Source organism: Chamaea fasciata, unplaced genomic scaffold, assembly GCF_029207755.1.
Source record: "Chamaea fasciata isolate MVZ Bird 193981 ecotype frontalis unplaced genomic scaffold, bChaFas1.0.hap1 SCAF_4, whole genome shotgun sequence".
In the NCBI taxonomy this organism is placed as follows: Eukaryota; Metazoa; Chordata; class Aves; order Passeriformes; family Sylviidae; genus Chamaea; species Chamaea fasciata.
In genome coordinates this window covers 70,730,906-70,751,153 of record NW_027094089.1, presented here as the reverse complement: position 1 = coordinate 70,751,153, position 20,248 = coordinate 70,730,906, and the positions used below count along the sequence as shown (strand labels likewise).

At 47.9% G+C, this 20,248-nt stretch overlaps 1 protein-coding gene across 4 annotated transcripts; it reads left to right on the top strand.

The window, feature by feature from the left end:
- The first annotated feature begins 1,386 nt into the window (after window positions 1–1,386).
- On the top strand, window positions 1,387–18,831 carry LOC136288568 (E3 ubiquitin-protein ligase BRE1A-like). Of its 4 annotated transcripts, none has more exons than XM_066181915.1 (8): window positions 1,387–1,410; window positions 11,549–11,940; window positions 12,173–12,322; window positions 13,245–13,433; window positions 15,372–15,497; window positions 16,392–16,532; window positions 17,617–17,718; window positions 17,935–18,831. In XM_066181915.1, exons 3-8 carry the CDS (start codon window positions 12,236–12,238, stop codon window positions 18,109–18,111), a joined length of 822 nt encoding a protein of 273 aa, XP_066038012.1. In that variant the 5' UTR covers window positions 1,387–1,410; window positions 11,549–11,940; window positions 12,173–12,235; the 3' UTR covers window positions 18,112–18,831. The 4 variants fall into 4 exon arrangements, with proteins under 4 accessions (XP_066038012.1, XP_066038013.1, XP_066038014.1 ...); XM_066181916.1 differs by lacking the exon at window positions 1,387–1,410 and adding an exon at window positions 9,386–11,166; XM_066181917.1 differs by lacking the exon at window positions 1,387–1,410 and having other exon boundaries at window positions 11,179–11,706.
- Window positions 18,832–20,248: the final 1,417 nt, after the last annotated feature.

Genomic DNA, 20,248 nt, shown 5'->3' with positions numbered 1-20,248 from the left:
ACCCATCAAGCTTTATCATGGAAAGCCCTGATGGATCTCCGTGATAAGGTTGGTAAATATGGTCTGGGGTCTACTGAAGTCATGCAGGTGCTTCGAGTTTTTGATGCTGATATACTGCCACCCTATGATATCAGGTGTTTGGCTTGTGTTCTTTTTCAACCTGTCGAATACGACATCTTTGCGTCCAAATGGACTCAGTTGGCACGCAGAGTCGTGGTGCAGAATACCGCCTTGGGTCAGCGGGATCCCAGGCATGTGATTGGGATGGATGAACTGCTGGGTATGGGCAGTTTTGCTGATGTTAGCAGGCAGGTTGCCTTTGATCCCCTGGTGCTTGATCAGTGCAAAAAAAATGGACATGGCACTGTTGGTTGAGACCATAGAAATGGCTTCCCCACAGGACTCTTTTGTGACTGTTGTCCAGGGGGCTGAGGAACCCTTTCTGCGATTTGCAGGGAGGCTGACTGCCTCTGTGGAGAGGCAGGTGGACAATCTGGCTTCAAGGACGCTTCTGCTCAAATACTTTGCAAGAAGCAACTGTAATGCAGATTGTAGGAAAATCTTTGAGGCCTTGCCAGGCAATCCTTCCGTACTGCAAATGGCAGAGGCCTGTGCCAAGGTAACCATCACAGGTGGTAAAGTGGCTGCTGTGGCTACCACTCTGCAGCCGGCCTGGAACTGGCCACAGGGCAGGCAGTGAAAGCAGGGAACTGCTCAGGCCAGCAAGAAACAGGGAAAGAAAGTACGGAGGGTGACAACTCCCTTGTTTTTGTGTGGTCGGTGTGGAAGGCTGAATCATACCACAAATGTCTGTAAGGCGACAGTTCACGTTAATGGTCAGCCTTTGTCAAGTTCAGAAAACGGAAAGCGGAGTGTGACGAGGAGACATGCTCAGACACAAGCTTCTCTCCAACCCCTGGAGCCGATGGAGGTCTGCTTGGCTGGCTTACAGCCAGCACCAGCAGCTCAGCAGGTTTTGATGTCTGCACAGCAGCAACAGTCGTCTTAGACTCTTGCAGAGTGCACAAGATTCCCTTGGATACCTTTGGTCCCTTGGGTGATAGCATGAGTGCTTTCCTCATGGGGAGATCTAGTGCCATTTCTCAGGGTATCATTGTGCATGGGGGACTCACTGATGTGGATGATATGGGACAAATTTATGCCATGGTTTCCACCCCCCCTCCCCCATCACTATCTCCAAAGGGACCAGACTCCTTCAGCTTGTGCCTTTTAAGTCTGCTATTCCCAGAGTGGAGAACTGGTTGCAGGGAGACAGCGGCTTCGGATCTATGGGGCTGCCTCAGGTTCACTGAACTGCTGTCCTGACCAAAGACCATGCTGAGATCTGTACCCTGTCCATCCCCGGTGCGACACCATCTGAGATCCATCTCTGCAGGCTCCTTGACACAGGTGGGGACATTATGATTCTCTCCCTTGCTGCTTGGCCCCCAGAGTGGCCCTTGGATCAGGTGCAGATGTCTGTTGCAGGGTTGGCAGAAATGGCGCAGTGTTACATGAGCCAGAGGCCCGTGATGATCACAAACCCAGAGGGACAGATGGCCATGGTTTAGCCTCATGTCACGAATGAAGCTCGTACCAATCTCTGGGGGAGGGATGTTCTGGCTGGGTGTGGGGTGCGCATCCAAACGGATTTTTGATGGGAGCCACTGCGATGAAGGGCACAGAGTGTCCTATGCCTCCTATGCGGTGGCTGGGACAAACCCATCTGGGACAACCAGTGGCCCCTCCCTCAAGACAAGCTAGTTGCCCTTCATGACTTGGTGCAGGAGCAGTTGGACCAGAGTCATCTGGAACTTTCTGCCAGTCCCTGGAACACTCCTGCTTTCTGCATCAAAAAGAAGTCTGGGAAACAGAGGTTGTTACAAGACCTCCAACAAGTTAATGCCATGATGGAAAGCATGGGGACGTTGCAGGCTGGTGTGCCGTCACCCACCATGCTTCCCACAGATTGGCTGGTCCTCATTGTGGATCTGAACGATTGTTTTTTTACAATTCCTTTGCATCCCGATGACAGACTGAAATTTGCCTTCTTGGTGCCAGCAATCTACAATGCTGAGCCCGCATAGATATATCAATGGAGGGTTTTGCCCCACGGTTGTTGCAATTCCCCAGCCATATGCCAATGATACGTGGCCAGAGCCTTGTCTGGAGTGCACAAGCAGTTTCCTGATGCTCATGTTTATCATTACGTGGATGACATATTGGTGGCTGCGTCCAGCCAGGATGAGTTGCTGAGGATGCAGCCTCAGCTGCTCACTGGTTTGCACTCTCATGGGTTGCAAGTGGCCCCTGAAAAGGTTCAGCAAGAACCTCCTTGGAAATATTTGGGGGTCAAAATTTTGGAATGTACGGTTCAGCACCAAGAAGTGCATTTTGTGCATTTGGTGAAGACGTTGAATGATGCCCAGAAATTGGTGGGTGTCATCACTTGGTTGCATCCATATCTGGGACTAACCATGGCACTACTGTCTCCTTTGTTTGATTTGTTAAAGGGAGACTCTGATTTGAAGTTGCGTCACACATTGACCCCTGAGGCACGTCAGGTGCTAGAGGAGGTTCAGCGAGCTGTTTCTGCTCGCCAAGTTTATTGCATTGATCCCTCTGTTGATGTCACTGTGTTCATCACCACTACAGATTTGCATCCCACAGGTATCATTGGCCAATGGAATGACGAATGGTCTGATCCCTTGCATGTCTTGGAATGCATCTTCCTGCCCCATCAGCTGCAGAAGATGGCAACCACATTGTTTCAGCTCATTGCTCGATTGATAATTAAATGCAGGCAACAGTGCTTGCAATTGATGGGTGCGGATCCCGCGAAGATCATACTCCCAGTACCGCGGGAGGATTTTGACTGGAGCTTTGCGAACAGTATTTCTCTGCAAAGTGCTCTGGAAAACTTTTCACGGTGGATCACTTATCATCTGCCCAGTCATAAGCTATTGGAAGCGGCAAAATTCCCTGAAATTTCTTTGCGGCCCCAAAAAAGGAGCCAGTGCAAGGACCCACCATCTTTACTGATGGTTCGGGAAGGACAGGAAAGGCCATTGTTACTTGGAAGGATGGATCTGAGTGGCAGGTTCTGAAAGGTCATGAGGATGGGTCAGCCCAATTGGTTGAATTGAGGGCTGCCGTCAAGGCGTTTCAAAAGTTTTTCCCAAGAACCTTTCAATTTTGTCACGGATTCCGCCTTTGTGGCCGACAGCACAGTGGTTGGGTCATTCAGTTTTGAAGGAAGTCAGCAATGCTGCTTTGTTTCATTTGCTGAAGACCCTGTGGTGTGCCATTCAGGCCCGGGTTCATCCATACTACATTCTGCACGTCAGAAGTCATACCAATTTGCCAGGGTTTGTAGCGGAAGGTAACGCGAGGGCTGACAAGTTGGCTAACCCAGCGTGGGTGGCCGCTCAGACTGATACACTTGCGGAGGCCAAGGGATCGCATGGGTTTTTCCATCAGAACGCACATACCTTGCAGAAGCAGTTTCAGCTGATGCAAACAGAGGCCCGTGACATTGTCGAATCATGTGATGACTGTCACATGCTGGCTGTGCCTTTACCAGCAGGGGTAAATCCCAGAAGCCTTAGGGCCTTGGAGCTTTGGCAGACTGATGTCACCCAAGTTGCCAAGTTTGGCTGGTTCAAGTAGGTCACGATTAACACTTTCTCCTCTGTGATGTGGGCTTCTGCTCACATGGGAGAAAAGACCCGCGATGTCATTGCCCACTGGTGGCAGGCTTTTGCCGTTCTAGGCATACCTTCTGCTGTGAAGACCAACAATGGTCCTGCTTACGCCTCGCAGAAGGTGTGGCAGTTCCTGCAGTTGGGGGGTGTGTCATACAAGTTTGGTATCCCTCATTCTCTGACTGGTCAAGCTATTGTAGAACGCGCTCATGGTACTCTAAAGTGTCTTCTTCAAAAACAAAAATGGGAAATGCAGGGTGAAACCCCGCACAGTCAGTTGGTAAAAGCTTACGGTACCGCAGAATTCTAATAACCCTGTCATGTTGAACCATCGCCTTTCGTTAGAGGCTTCAGACAAGACACATCGGCCTCGAGCAAAGGTTCAGGTGTGAAATTTAGTCACCAAGCAGTGGGAAGGTCCCTATGACCTTATCACTTTGGGGCGCAGGTATGCTTGTCTATCCACAGATACTGGGGTATGCTGGGTACCTGCAAAGTGTGTTTGTCCTGTCCTGAGACTGCAAAGGCAGTATCCGGCTGATGGGCAAGCTGGAAACCGTGACCAAAATGAAAGTCATCAAGTGGATGAACCATCAAGTGATGACTCAGATGCAGACAACGTGAGTGTTCACTCCCATGGTCCCTCCGCAAGCAGACGCTGAACATTGCTCATTTTTCTTTTATCCTTTTCTTTTTTCCAACGGAAAAAGGGTGAGATGTTGCCCTGATTTTTCAGCCTTCTGGTATTTTTACATTTCTATACTGGAGTTCTTACTCTTGTAACATAAACAAAGACTGATGTTTTGTAAATAACACATTCCTTTCCAGGGGGAAGGACAAATTGATGGACTTCCAGGTTGACCAGTGCGATCAGAGAGGTGTTAACCTCATTCCCCAATCGCTGGTCTAAGTCCAAACCCTTTTTAAACCCTAAACCCAAATAAACTGCCTTCTTTCCTCGACTCACAACCTGACAGGCGAGTGTGGTTTTTTCGTATCCGTCTAGTGACAGAGACTTGTTTTTGTGATTGTAAAAATCAGTGATAAGCTATCTTCTAGAACACATTTACTTTTTTTCACCTCAGTGTGTAATTTTGTGTTTTAATATCATATGGTTTGTTCCCTTTCACCCTCCCAGGGTTGGTGGTTTAGCCTGGGTTGTGTCCACCCATCAGGCTGTCCGTTTTCCCTGATACCTACCCCTATTCCCAAAAGCTCCCTGTCAATTCTCTCTGGTACCAGCTCCTGTATGGACTGCCCCTTGGGGAATTCCCTATAGTTTGAGGCTCCATTGGTCTGTTTATATAAATCTCCTTACATTACCCTCCCCATTGGTTTGTGTTCTGTAAACTTCACCTTGAATCCCTCCCCCGTCTTCTCCCTATTGGCCCCTTGACCCCAGACTCCACCCTGATTCTGTCCCTTAAAACCCAGGGTTCAGCCTTTGTTCCCTGTCTTCACCTCTGTATTTGAGTTATGTGATGTCCTGGGTTGTAGCATAGGATGTGCACAAAGTATTCTATCACCATCTTCATGAACTGTTGAATCCAGGTGGGGCAGTGTTTTCCCAGACCCCCTCCCTCTGGGCCATTATCTTCTGTTAATGGCCCATCAAATGCCTTGCCCATGACTCATAGATAACTCCCTCCGGGAGTTCTCTCTGTTTAATGGGCCATCAGGGACCCCCTGCATGACTCATCATCCCATTGTGAGATGCTCCACCCAGAGGGAGGAACCAAGCATTCTCACCTGGATATAATCTGGGGTTTAGGACAGTGCAGGGGGCCCATACCTACTGGATTCCGAGATGACCAGAGCTACCAGACCTTTCTATGGGATCACTGGTTCAAGAAGACTACCTCATCTGGACTGCTTCCATCACTCTGCTCCAGTAGTATTCTGACTCTGTCAGTGGTCTTTTGTATTATTGCATTTATTTTATTTTACTTTTTTTCCTTTCTTCCTATTAAATTGTATCTCTGACTTGGAGCCTCTCATTTGTTTTGCTTTCAAACCACTACATTTTTCCGCCCAAGGTGGGGCAGGAGGCATTGAGAAAAGTCAGAATTACAATTTTGTATTGAAGAAGACACCTGTTTGCTATGATGCTCAACATGCTTACATGTGTCTTATACCTATCTCTCTATATTTTTCCGCACCTGGGGCACTATCTGCTGGTCTTAATGCTCCTGCGTAGACCAGGGTATGGTACTGAAATTGTTTTATTGGTCTATTATGTCCATTGCTTGATAAACTCCGAGGCAATGAACATCATTCAGAATATATGCCCAGTTTTGTTTTCTTGTTCTGGTCTAGGATGCTACATTTGGGGCCTCAACAATCTCACCCAGCCCCTGTGGGGAGGGGTGAGGAATGTTTTTTTCCAGCTTTTCAGGCATGACACAGCAGTTTTTGAAAATATGGAGTACCCTCTGGATGCCAAGGACAGCATGATGTTGTTGTTAGTCCTGCTTAGCATGGCCCACACCATGCTTAGAATCAAAACACTACATGGTGTGATACAGCATGTTCTCAAGGAAGAGGAAGAGGGAAAAAGAAGCAAAGCAACAGCAACAGTGTTCTCATCTACACAGACTGTCACAGAGGAGAAAGGGACCAAAGGTGCCATCAGCATCTCCACACAAACCATCACTGAACCGGAACAGCCTAAACCAGTAGCAGTTTCCCCCGTTCAGAAGAAGAAATCAAGGACCAAATCAGTCCGCACAGTGACTGATGAGGGTGCAGCAGGATCTTCACACCCAGCAGAAGAGACAGAGCCAGAAATCATCACTCACTGTCTATCTCTGGGTGAGCTGCGTGACCTGCGAAGGGAATTCACCTGCCAGACCAACGAGTCCATCCTGACCTAGCTGCTCCGCATCTGGGACGCTACAGCCAATGACACCATTCTGGATGGAAGTGAGGCCAGGCAACTGGGATCGCTGTCCCGGGATGTGGTCATTGACCAGGGGATCGGGAAAACCCAAGAACCTCTCAGCCTCTGACAGCGACTGCTAACAAGTGTGAAGGATAGATACCTTTGTAAAGAAGACCTCCAAGTGCACCAAGGAAAATGGAGCACAATAGAACAAGGTATCCGATGCCTGAGGGAATTGGCTGTGTTGGAGATCATTTTTTCAGAAGATGAGAGATTTCCTAAAAACCCAGATGGTGTCCAGTGCACATCACGGATGTGGCTGAGATTTGCACAGCTTGGACCAGAGGTGTACTCACGTTACCTGGCAACACAGCAATGGAGGGAGGGTGAAGACAGGGTAGGTGTCTTGGCTAATAAACTAAGAATTTACAAGGACACTGTCACTGCCCCAGTTCGTACCCATGTCTCGTCTGTGGAAACAAGACTGGCTGAACAAGTCCGGAGCTTGATTGAAGAAGGCCATCAGAAACTGAAAAATAAACTTAAGGAAGAAATTTACCATATCTCACCAGAGCCGACGAGAGTCTCTGCCATTAGGAGTAGGCATCCCCCAGCCAGGGAGAGAGGATACACGCCGTGAGGTAACCTCTGGTCTTTTCTTCGGGTGCATGGAGAAGACATGAGGAAGTGGGATGGAAAACCTACCTCCTCCTTAGCAGCCCGGGTATGTGAACTGAAAAGAGAAACACCTACCACAAAGAGCCCATCTAGAATCAATGTTGCTCCGGTCTCTCGTGCATAGAACTCCAGACGGTACAGGAATGATGATATGACTGATCCTCTTGAAGGAACCTCAGAAACATGTTTACAGGAAGAAAGCAATGTATGCCATGACCAGGAATAGGGGGCCCTGCCTCTAGCCAGGTAGAGGAAAGGGACAATCGGATCTACTGGACTGTGTGGATCCGATGGCCTGGAACATCTGACCCACAAAAATATACGGCATTGGTTGACACTGGGGCCCAATGTACCATGATGCCATCAAAGTATGTAGGAACAGAATCCATTTGTATTTCTGGGGTGACAGGAGGCTCCCAGCAACTGACTGTATTAGAGGCTGAAGTGAGTTTAACTGGGAATGGGTGGCAAAAACATCCCATCGTGACTGGTCCAGAGGCCCCATGCATCCTTGGCATAGACTATCTCAGGAATGGGTATTTCAAAGACCCAAAAGGGTATCGTTGGGCTTTTGGGATAGCTGCAGTGGAGAAAGAAGACATCAGAAAGTTGAATACTTTGCCTGGTCTCTCAAATGACCCCTCTGCTGTAGGACTGCTGAGAGTCGAAGAACACCAGGTACCAACTGCCACAGCAACAGTTCACCGTCGGCAATACCAGACTGACAGAGACTCTGTGACTCCCATACATGAGATGATTCGTAAACTGGAGAGACAAGGAGTAGTCAGTAAGGTTCATTCACCTTGCAACAGCCCTATATGGCCCGTGCATAAATCCAGTGGAGAATGGAGATTGACGGTGGATTACTGTAATCTGCATGAAGTCACGCCACCACTGAGCGCTGCTGTGCCAGACATGTTAGAGCTTCAGTACGAGCTGGAGTCCAAGGCAGCAAAGTGGTATGTGACCATCGATATTGCCAATGCATTCTTCTCCATTCCTTTGGCAGCAGCGTGCAGGCCTCAGTTTGCTTTCACTTGGAGGGGCGTACAGTACACCTGGAACCGACTGCCCCAGGGGTGGAAACACAGCCCCACCATCTGCCATGGACTGATCCAGGCTGCACTGGAGAAATGTGAGGCTCCGCAACATCTGCAGTACATTGATGACATCATCGTATGGGGGAACACCCCAGGGGATGTCTTCGAGAAAAGAGAGAAGATTATCCAAATTCTGCTGAAATCAGGTTTTGTCATTAAACGAAGTGAGGTTAAGGGAGTGGTTCAAGAAATCCAGTTCCTGGGAGTCAAGTGGCAAGATGGACGTTGCCAAATCCCCACAGAGATAATCAACAAGATTACTGCCATGTCCCCACCTACCAACAAGAAGGAAATACAGGCTTTCCTAGGTGCCATAGGCTTTTGGAGGATGCACATTCCTGAGTACAGTCAGATCGTGAGCCCTCTCTACCTGATTACCCGCAAGAAGAACGATTTCCACTGGGGCCCTGAACAGCAACAAGCCTTTGTTCAGATCAAGCAAGAAATCGCTCACGCAGTAGCCCTTGGCCCAGTCAGGACGGGACCAGATGTGAAGAATGTGCTTTACTCCGCAGCCAGGAACAATGGTCTGTCCTGGAGCCTTTGGCAAAAAGTGCCTGGGGAGACCTGAGGCCGACCACTGGGATGCAGGAGCAGAAGTTACAGAGGATCTGAAGGCAACTACACTCCCACAGAGAAGGAGATCTTGGCCGCCTATGAAGGAGTTCAAGGCGCCTCAGAAGTGATTGGCACTGAAACATAGCTGCTTTTGGCACCCCGACTACCAGTGCTGGGGTGGATGTTTAAGGGAAAGGTTCCTTCCACGCATCACGCCACTGACACCACATGGAGCAAATGGATTGCCCTCATTACACAGCGCGCCCATATTGGAAATCCAAATTGCCCTGGGATTCTGGAAATTATAACTGGCCGGAAGGTGTGACTTTTGCATTATCATCTGAAGAAGAAGAAGAGCAAGTAACACGTGCCAAGGAAGCCCCACCATATAATGAGCTACCGGAGACTGAAAGACGAATTGTAGGCCCTAACAAGAAATGGAAAGCTGCAGTATGGAGCCCCACACAACAAGTTGCACAAGCTACCAAGGGACAAGGTGGATCGAGTCAGGTTGCAGAGCTTAAAACTGTCCAGCTGGCTTTGGATATTGCTGAACGAGAGAAGTGGCTGAGGCTCTATCTCTACACTAACTCATGGATGGTAGCTAATGCTCTCTGGGGATGGCTGAGTCGATGGAAAAAGGCCAGCTGGCAGCACAGAGGAAAACCCATCTGGGCCGCTAAGATTTGGCAGGACATCGCTGCCCAAGTAGACAGGCTGACCGTGAAGGTTCGACATGTGGATGTGCATGTACCTAAGAGCCGGGCTAATGAAGAGCATCACCACAGCGAGCAAGTGGACAAAGCTGCCAAGGTGAAAGTATCACAGGTGGATCTAGACTGGTAGCACAAGGGAGAACTGTTCCTAGCTCGTTGGGCCCATGATGCCTCTGGTCATCAGGGAAGAGATGCAACATACCGATGGGCCCATGACTGAGGGGTGGACCTTACTATGGACAGCATTTCACAGGTCATCCACAACTGTGAGACCTGCGCTGCAATCAAACAGGCCAAGCGAGTGAAGCCTCTGTGGTATGGTGGACAAGGGCTAAAGTACAGATATGGGGAAGCCTGGCAAATGGACTACATCACCCTTCACCAAACCCACCAAGGAAAGTGCTACGTGCTGACCATGGTGGAAGCCACCACTGGATGGTTAGAGACCTACCCTGTGCCTCATGCCACTGCCCGGAACACTGTCTTGGGCCTTGAAAAACAAGTCTTGTGGAGACACGGCACCCCTGAGAGAATTGAGTTGGACAATGGGACCCATTTCAAGAATGGCCTTATAAACACCTGGGCTAGAGAACATGATATTGAATGGATGTATCACATTCCTTATCACGCATGAGCTGCCGGGAAAGTTGAATAGTGCAATGGACTACTAAAGACTGCCCTGAAGGCACGTGGCGGGGGGACCTTAAAGAATTGGGAAATAAACTGAGCCAAAGCGACCTGGATGGTCAACACCCAAGGGTCTATCAATTGAGGTGGTCCTGCCCAGTCTGAACCCGTACACACAGTGGATGGAGACAAAGTCCCTGTGGTATGCATGAAGGGCATTTTAGGAAAGACTGTTTGGATTAATCCCACCTCAGGCAAAGGCAGACCCATCCGTGGGATTGTCTTTGGTCAAGGACCTGGTTACACTTGGTAGGTAATGCAGAAAGATGGGGAAACCCATTGTGTACCACAGGGACAGCTAATTTTAAGTGAGAACAGTGTGTAAGGTTTCATTCTGTATCTATATATGTATATCTATGTATGTATATGTATATCTCTGTAAGAATGTATTTGGGTATGAGGTAGATGGTAATAGAATAAGGGGTGGATTATGTCCTGGGTTGTAGTATAGGATGTGCACAAAGTATTCTATCACCATCTTCATGAACTGTTGAATTCAATTGTTGGAGCAGTGCCCTTCCCAGGCCCCCTCCCTCAGGGCTATCTCCTGCTAATGGCCCATCAAATGCCTTGCTGCATGACTCATAGATAACCCCCTCCAGGAGTTATCTCTGTTTAATGGGCCATCAAGGACCCCCTGCATGACTCATCATCCCATTGTGAGATGCTCCGCCCAGGGGCAGGAACCAAGCATTCCCACCTGGATATAATCTGGGGTTTGGGACAGTACAAGGAGCCCTTACCCACTGGATTCCCAGAGGACCAGAGCTACCAGACCTTTCTATGAGATCACTGCTTCAGGAAGATCACGTCATCTGGACTGCTTCCATCACCCTGCTCAGGTTGTATTCTGACTCTGTCAGTGGTCTTTTGTATTATTGCATCTATTTTATTTTGCTTTTTTTTCCTTTCTTCCTGTTAAATTGTATCTCTGACTTGGAGCCTCCCATTTGTTTTGCTTTCAAACCACTCCCCACCCTTGCCAGCAATATCAACATTTCTGGTCCACTGTGCCACATGCAGTGAAATTTTCTGTGGAGCACTGCACTCTTCTGCTTCCTTTGACCAAATGAATGCTCTTCCTTTGTAATATATAGTGCTCCATGAAAAGGGGGCATGGAAGCGTGGATCTGGGAAGACAGAGGAGAAGGGGGTAAGGAAGATTCCTGGCTAAGAACTTAAATGTTTGTTTTCTTGATCATCTCTCTTGCTGTTCCATGCCAGATCCGCTCTCGCAGTGGCAGTGCTCTCCTTCAGTCCCTGGCCAGCGCTGAAGACACGAAGGAGGAACCTGCAGAGATCAAGCACGAACCTGGTGATGCTTCTGCCCAAGTGTCTGTTCCCAAGGCTGCTTTTGAAGATGTTCATGAAATGAAGGCCAGGTGAGATTGAGAGGAATGGGAACAGGAGAGACGAGAAAGGGAGAGGGAACGATAGAAGAAGGAGAAAGAGGGAGAACGAGAGAAAGAGAAAGAGCAGAAAAAGGAATTCGAGTGGAAAAAGCAGAAACAGAAGGAATCAGAGGAGAGAGAGTTGAAAGAGAAGGAGAAAGGGGAGCATGAAGATGGAAGAAAGAAGGAGGCTGAAGTGATCAAGCAGCTGAAGGCTGAGCTCAAGTAAGAGTTGTTGTCTCTCCTTTTCCTGTGGGAGCAGTGCCCAAGCCTGCGGTATTCATAATGTTCTTGCTTTTATGGGATCTGCATCATAGAAGTTTGGAGCCAAGAGAGTTTCTTGACACCCTCTGTATCTGATTGTGATGTGGTCAATGTAGAAGTGTTTTTCCTACAACAGCCTAAAGCATGAATGCACATCCTTGTGTTTAGTGTAATTTCTGGCTGGTTCTTGTAGCTTGAAGAACTGAGGCAGAGGGTGAAAGAACTGAAAGACAAGGAAAAAAAGGAGAGTAAAAAGATGGCTGATGAGGATGCTCTCTGCAAAATCGGATCAGTGGAGGAACAGATTGAATATTTACAGAAGGAACTTGCCATTGCTAAGCAGGTGAGAAGTTTCTGATGAGTTCTCTTTTGGCTGGAGCACTTGTGAAGGAACTGCCTTCAGGTTATGTCCAGAAAGAGAGAAGGAATTTGTATCTGTACGGGCCAGAGATAAGAGCTTGATCCTTGTTTCCCAAAGGGCAAGAAAACGAGCAAAAGAACCGCCAACAAAATAACCCTCCCCACCCTCAGCTCCAGGGTTATCACAGGCAGGCCATGGTGGGAAATGTTTAATAACAATTTAACATTAAGCAAACAATTAAACATGTGGCCTTGGTGAAGCACACAGAGGAGAATTGGCTTTATCAGCCATTTGGGGAAGAGATTAAAAATTTCTTTTTAAGAGTTATTATCTTCTCAGTTCACCTAGTGAATATGTTTACATGGAACTCGTACATACCTTCTGCCAAATAAAGGCTTAATCCAATGAGAGCAGGACCACCTCAGCAGGGTGGCCAATAATCGACATGTACTTTTTTAGAATACTTGTTATTGTAGAACAGAACTGCTCTACCTTGTCAATGCTGAAACAGCCAAAGTGTGTTTAAGGGGCTTGGCAGCCTCTTAGTTGGAAGCTGTCAAGCTGTCCACATGTAGGATTTTTGGCCTGGTCTATCTGGCCGCTGTTCAGTCTCTGGGAATTGGGAGCTGGTTTCTGCCCAGCTCTGGCAACAACTGTGTCAAAGCTGATTCTGCCAGACAAGAGATAGGTGACCATCTTTTCTCTGCACATTCAAATTCAGAGTATCTCTGCTGTGGTGCAGGCTTGTAGGGAGTACGTTTTCCTGGTTGTTGGGATGATACTGTTCCCTGACACCAAGAATCTTCCTTCATCTTCACTAGGTTTGGTGTCTCTGAATAAAATGTTTGGGTCACTGTAGGGGGTGCAGAGCAGAGTTTGACCAGAGCCTGTGATTCTTTTGCAGGAAGAAGAGGCCTTGCTGTCAGAAATGGATGTCACAGGCCAAGTCTTTGAAGACATGCAAGAGCAGAACATCCGCCTGATGCAGCAGCTGCGGGAGAAGGATGATGCCAACTTCAAGCTGGTGTCAGAACATACCAAGTCCAACCAGATCCATAAGCTGCTGAAAGAAGAAAAGGAAGAGCTTGGCAGAGTAAGTTTTGATACTGAAAACACAGGAAATATGGAAAAAGGAGAGAGGACAGAAGAGCTGATGGGGAAGGTGGAGGTGTTGTTGGTTATCTGTTTCAGGCAGCTGCACAGAGCCGTTTGCTTGCTCCCCCAATGAGGGGAAGGGGAAAAAATCAGAAGGGACAAAGTGAGAATATGGGTGAGATGAAATAAAGGCAGTTTAACACTTAAAGCAAAGATGTCCATACAAGTGAAACTAAAAATTAATGAATTGATTACTTCCTGTAGCAGGCAGGAGTTCAGTCATCTCCAGGAAGGCAGAGCTTCATCGTGCCTTATTGTTATTTAATAACAGCTCTGAACCTCCTCCCACTTCCTCCCTTCCACCAGCTGTTATTGCTGAGCACAGCACTGTAGAGTACAGAACACCCCGTGGGCCAGCTGGATCAGCTGTCCTGGCTGTGCGGCATCCCAGCTTCTTGACACCCTGAGCCCACCTGCTGGTGGGCAGCATGAGACACAGAAGGTCTTGATGCTGCGTATAGGCACTGCTCAGCAACAGCTAAAAACAGTGCTGTGTTACTGACAGTGTTTTGCTCCAAAGTGTAAAACAGACCAGCATGTGAGCTACTCTGAAGAGAATTAACTATCCTCACCAAAAGCAGTCCAGGACAGAATGTTCCTCTCACCAGCCTAGGAATGCATCAGGCTTCAAAGAGGCCTGTCTTTGTAAGAAACTGGGATTGCTGTATGAGCATTAAAATGTCCTATGGGCTCACTGCTATGGAGAGCAGATGGGTGAGGAAAGGTGGGAAGTCCTTTTCCTGTTGTAATGCCACTTCTACTTATTATATCTACCTTCTATATTCTGCCTATACCTGTATATATTGTTAACAAGCAGAAGGAGTTGGAAGCCATGGTTCAGTCTGAACTACCTCAGACAGGCTGGGAGAAGTCACTGAGAACACTGGAAAAGGGAAGGACTGGCAGATTGTCGTAGATCAGAGGCTGGACATGACCCAGCAGTGCACGCTGGGAGCCCAGAAAGCCAACTGCATCCTGGGCTGCATCCAAAGCAGTGTGGGCAGGAGGCTGAGGGAGGGGATTCTGCCTCTCTACTCTGCTGTCATGAGACCCCAGCTGCAGTTCTGCATCCAGCTCTGGGGTCCTCAGCACAGGAAAGACACATGGACCTGTTAGAGGGAGTCTGGAGGAGCCTGTAAAGATGATAAGAAGAAATGAGCATCTCTCTTACAAGAACAGGCTGAGAGAGCTGGGCTTATTCAGCATGGAGAAGACAAGACTCAGGGGAGACTTCATTGGAGCTTTCCAGTACCTGAAGGGGGCTTAGTAAAAGGAGGGAGAGGAATTTTTAATATGAGCCTATAATGACAGGACAAGAGGCAGTGGTTTTAAACTGAAAGAGGGCAGGCTTAGAATAGATGTTAGGAAGAAATTCTTTATTCAGAGGGTGGTGAGGCACTACTAGAGGTTGCCCAAAAGAAGTTTTGGATGCCCCATCCCTGGAGGTGTTCAAGGCCAGGCTTGGATAGGGCTTTGAGAAACGTGCCCCAGTGGAAATTACCCCAGGGAGGCTGGGATAGATAATCTCTAAAGTTACTTCCAATCCTGGCCATTCTATGGCTCTGTATCCTGTCATCCTTGGAACCACTGTGGAACTGTTTGCTGCCTTGCAGCAAGTCTTAAAGCCACTGTCCAAAAATTAAGACATCTTTGTTGCTAATATTTGCCTGCTAAGTTTTAAAGTGTTGACCAGAGAGATCTGGGTACAGCTCTCTGGATACAGGCACAGCTGTTCAGGGAGAAAAAGGCAAGCTGAAGATGTGCTCCTTGGTGATGGGGAAGCAGGGGTAGTTTTAGCTTGCAGCTTGAGTGACAGCTCTGAAGATCCACAAAGCATGCATTCATTTCTTCTGTACCTTCTGTCTCTCTTTCCAAGGTGGATGCCCAGCTGCAGGTTGTACGTAAGCTGGAGGAGAAGGAACACTTACTGCAGAGCAGTATTGGAACAGGAGAGAAGGAGTTGGGTCTGCGAACACAGGCCCTGGAAATGAACAAACGCAAGGTGAGGGGCCCCTTCATTTCCTCTTGGGTTGTGAGGTGGAGCTGCTGCCTGCTTGTAGGGGGCATGGAAGGCTCTGAGCTCTCACTGGTATTACAGAATCTGGTATTTCCTGGTTTTGGATGAGTGTATCAGAAGGCTGAGGAGTCCTGGAGAGAATTATGATTAAAGTACTTGAGGCTGATGTTTTCCTTTGATAAGGACAAGCAGATCATACATGTTTCTGTGAAACCTCTGGCGAAAAAAAGAGACAACAGCCAGATGAAGTTAACTGCAGTCAAAGCTTTTGTAGGAAAGGTGGGATAAGCAAAAGGAAAATAGAGCTGGGGAACGTGAACACTTTTAACAAATGCCTAAGATCAAAAAAGTAGGTGTGTTACCAGTAAAATAAGACTAAGTCTTATGGCTGATGCTGCCTTTGTTGTTAAGTTTTAGTAGAAACGCAGAAATTACATTAAAACAGGCAGAAAGGAAAGCAGGGATATCACTATGAAGAGGTGCTGGGGAGAATTCATCAGTGTCACCTGTGCTTAATATGACAATTCATGGTATGAAGGGCATTTGGTAATAAAGTTAGAAGGGAACTGGTGAAGAGAGAAAATTGTTAGAAAAACACTAATGATCATCTAGTTCTCTCTTCAACATATTTTCAGCCTTCCAGCCTTCACATTTTCTCAATTAAATTGTTTAGAGGCAGTTCTACAGCTAAACTAGATAGAACTGCAGGATGGCTATTTCTAAGTGACATGCTTTGCAGTGTGCCAAGGCTTGGCTCTGCCCAAAGGAATCTTGAAGCTAAATGATCAGAACTTGTTAATAATAAGGTAATAACAGGGGACTAGAAATCACAAGAGCTCTTCTTCTGTTTGGTCCTTCTATACTGGTTTTCTTTCTCAGGCCATTGATGCAGCACAGCTTGCAGATGATCTGAAGGCCCAGCTAGAGCTGGCTCAGAAGAAGTTACATGATTTTCAGGAGGAGATTGTGGAAAACAGAGTAACTAGAGAAAAAGAGATGTTCAACTTCAGAAGGGCTGAGGTACATATCCTGTGCACAGTCCTTCAAGATCTGTCTGCTTTAGTGTCCTTCTTGTACATTGAGCTTGCAGAGGGTTTCAGCTAAACGCTCTTGGTGTCCAGTTTCACTTTGATTTTGTCTTCATCAGGTCTTGGCTCTTTCAGATTTTGTCCGCTGAAAACTGACAATACTTTGTGGCATCAGATCATTGGGGGTTAGATTTGTTTCTTTTTCACTGCAAGAATTTTTCCCCATAAATTGCTAGGAGACTAACTACTGGGTACTGTTGGGTGCTTGACCAAAAGAAAGACCTGGCCAAAAGTTGGGAGGGGGAATGGGGCTGGAGGCAGCTACACCCTCTTGCTCTTGGCATCGGAGAGAAGATGGCTAGGCTGCTGCTTGCTGTGGGAGGAGTTCACTGTCACCACCAAGTCCAGCCCTGGGAAATCTACCATTATCTGCTGGTGTGGCCCAGAATTCTGAGCCCGCCTCCTCCTGCCCTGCTGTGCCAGCCCTGTCCCACCACCAAGGCTTCTTCAGTGCTGCTGTGAGGCTTTTTGCTACTCTGTGGCCCTGCACTGCCCTGCCCTGCCGGGTCATCCCTGCCGTTCCAGTTACTATCACAGAGCTTCTGATATATCTCATCCACCAGCCCGGGATTTTCCACCATTCCAGCTTGGTGCTCTTAGAGTCCCCCAGGGGCACCAAGATCAGACTGCCCCGGGCTTTGAGAAACAAAGCCCCTCCAGGTTCCTGCTTCTGTTTATTATTAATGCTGTACTTGTTTGTTTGCCTTGCTATACATACTAGTAAGGAACTGTTATTACTATACCCATATCTCTGCCTGAAAGCCCCTCTAATTTTCTAAATTATAATAATTTGGAGGGAGGGGGTTTGAATTCTCCATTCCAAGGGAGGCTCTGCCCCTCCCTAGCAGACACCTGTCTTTCAAACTAAGACAATGATTGTGTTGTCTCTTGGGTTACAGGGGATGAAACTGTGGGTGCCATGACATAGCCAGCCAGGTGCACATTCTCTTTGGTCTCTGAAGAAGCTGTGACAGAGAATGTACTGCTCTTTCACTTGGTCTTCTGTTTTTATGCAGGAAGATATTTCTAGGTTGCGCAGGAAGCTGGAGACCACAAAGAAGCCTGACATGGTTCCCAACTGTGATGAGATCCTGATGGAGGAAATCAAAGATTATAAGGTGAGTATCTGTGTCTATCAACTTCCCTTTTTACTTTAGTCAGAAGGTGTATAGGCACGCTTTCAAAGATGAGATCTGACATCTCTCGTCTGTACTCTGGCACTGAAGAAACCACATTGTCCTTCTGAGGAATGGAAGGACCTTCACCTTGAGATATCTCTGAGCACAGCAGCTGGGCTGCTGGGCCTCTCACAGCTGTCTGTGTGTGTCTTGCAGGCCCGCCTGACGTGCCCGTGCTGCAACATGCGCAAGAAGGACGCGGTGCTCACCAAGTGCTTCCACGTCTTCTGCTTTGAGTGCGTGAAGACGCGCTACGACACCCGGCAGCACAAGTGCCCCAAGTGCAACGCAGCCTTCGGGGCCAACGACTTCCACAGGATCTACATCGGCTGAGGCCCTCACAGAGCCTCTGCTTGTGCTGGGCCGGCCTCCCTCCCTCTCTGTCAGCTTCTGCTGCCTGAGCTGCAGTGTCTTCTCAGAGGTGCATTCAGGGTCTCCAAAGAAACGTACTTTGGATCTTGCTTCCTCTCTTGGCCCTGTCCCTTTGGTCTTGCCTTCAGTTTTTGTGTGCTCTTTGTGCCTGAGAGGAAATTTCCCATCCCTCGCTTTCACACTGCCAAGGTGGGAACATGCAGCTGAAGTGCTGCCGTGGTGGGATGGAAGCTGAGCTGCGGCAGCAATTAGTAAGAGCTTTATTTGAGGGCTCTGCTTTGGATGCTAATTAAATCCCATCAAGGGATGGCACTGCTCCTGGGAGGGAAGTGTTTCCCAGTTAGCAGGCCCAATAGAGGCCAAGGAACTAAATCTGTAGTCTAGTGGAGTGGAGCAACTCCTTAGGTACCTGTGTAACTTCCTGAGTCAGGGCAAGAACCCCTGAGGGCTGGTGCGCTAGGAAACATCCTCCCGAGCCCCAAACAAACACTAAACATCTTACTATCCAGAAGGGGAGAAAGGAAAGATCTTGGAGACCCTTGAAAAGAAAACAGCATGCCACTGATGAGCCTTGGTTGTCGTGCTCGCCTTCCCGTAGGAAGCTAAGGCATTGCTGTCATTGTCCTTCTCAAAAAAGGACTTCTAGCGGTTCCTTTGCTGCAACTTCACCACAAAGATTAAACTTGCTATATACAAATTCTTGTTAAAGCTGTTGTTTGGTTTATTTTTCTGGGTCTCTTGCTCCTGGTACTATCTTTGTCAAGTTCTTGGAAATAGATTTTGGGGTACAAGTGCTTGTTCATTACAACCAGGACCTGGCTCATGAACAAACTGTCTGCATCTTCAAACAGCTTTGCTACAGCAGCAAGAGCTCCTTTTACAGCTGTGAACAGCAATCCGAACCAGCAGAGCTGCAAAGCCCCTCTGTCCTTCCCTGGTCACTCTTGTGTCACCTTTCTACTGAAATTGAGCTTTGTGTGCACGCTGCCCAGGTTGGCTTCCCTCAGCTCATGGCAGGAAATGGATACTTCAAACAATCTGCATGAGTTTCACAGAGTTTTGGATACTCCTCCCTTATAAAGAAAGAAAACTTAGTTTTGCTTTAAAATAGCTTCTTTTCAAGCTCATTTTGGAAGTGACTGAGTTTCTCTCAGTGCATAGAATTCAAACACTGAGAAACAGTGAAAATTTTAGATGGTCTGTTTGCCAGAATGTATGGAAATAATTCAAATTTATCAGGACTCGAAGTATTTGAGTAAAAGAAGTAACGGGGTGATAACCTAAAAGGTTCTCTAAATTCAGTGTCTGATGTGCTGAGGGTTGAGCAGCAGAGCTGAGCCAGAGCTGACTTACAAGATCAGTCCTGGGGCACTGTCATTAACCCCATCAGTATTTAGTGAAAAACAGACAACAAAGATGCTTACGCTAGCTCTGTATAACCTTGTGCAGTTATCTGCAAGAAATGTATCACTTTAGGAAGCTTTCCCAATTGACATGAATAGAGGCTTGTTTAAAGGGCATTTTAGGGGAAAAGCCTCCCAGACCAGGCCTGGGCTCTGGCCAAGGCCTGGCCCTGGCTGGTCAGGAAGTGTGCCATCAGATCCAGGAGTTGCTGTGCCAAAAATATAATCAAGTTATTTGTTCTTCTTGCGTTTGTTGCAGCACAGGCGCGTCAGGCGGGCCTGTAACACACACACAGAGCTGTGAGGGGCCCTGCAGCCCAGCCGCTGTGCTTTAGTGTGGCAATCATCCAGTCCCTAAACACAAGGGCAGTGGACTTCAACTGCAAAACCTCCCCTTGCAATGGGATTGCTTTAGCCCTGCGGCCTCCATGGGCAAGGGCTTTGTGGGAGCAGGGGCCATCACAGCCTCTGTGTGTGTGTTACAGGCCCGCCCGCTATCTATTCCTGGAAATAGACCCAGGAAAATGAGCAGATCCTGTTGGCTTTTGCTACTGCTGATCCTACCACCAACTCCTCTGGGAAGTTCCTTCAGGGAACTTCACCCAAAAGGCTTCCATCATTATAGTGGTTGCGAGAACCTGTTGCTTCTCAGTTCTTCTGGATTTTGGAGCATTTCAGCACTTGTGTCCGTGGCC

Bases quoted from the DNA above. Each gene is read 5' to 3' on its own strand.
- LOC136288568 (XM_066181915.1), top strand. From the start codon at position 12,236: ATGGCTGATGAGGATGCTCTCTGCAAAATCGGATCAGTGGAGGAACAG. The intron at 13,434-15,371 runs GTAAGTTTTGAT...TCTCTTTCCAAG, and splicing joins AAAAGGAAGAGCTTGGCAGA to GTGGATGCCCAGCTGCAGGT. The intron at 15,498-16,391 runs GTGAGGGGCCCC...TTTCTTTCTCAG, and splicing joins TGGAAATGAACAAACGCAAG to GCCATTGATGCAGCACAGCT.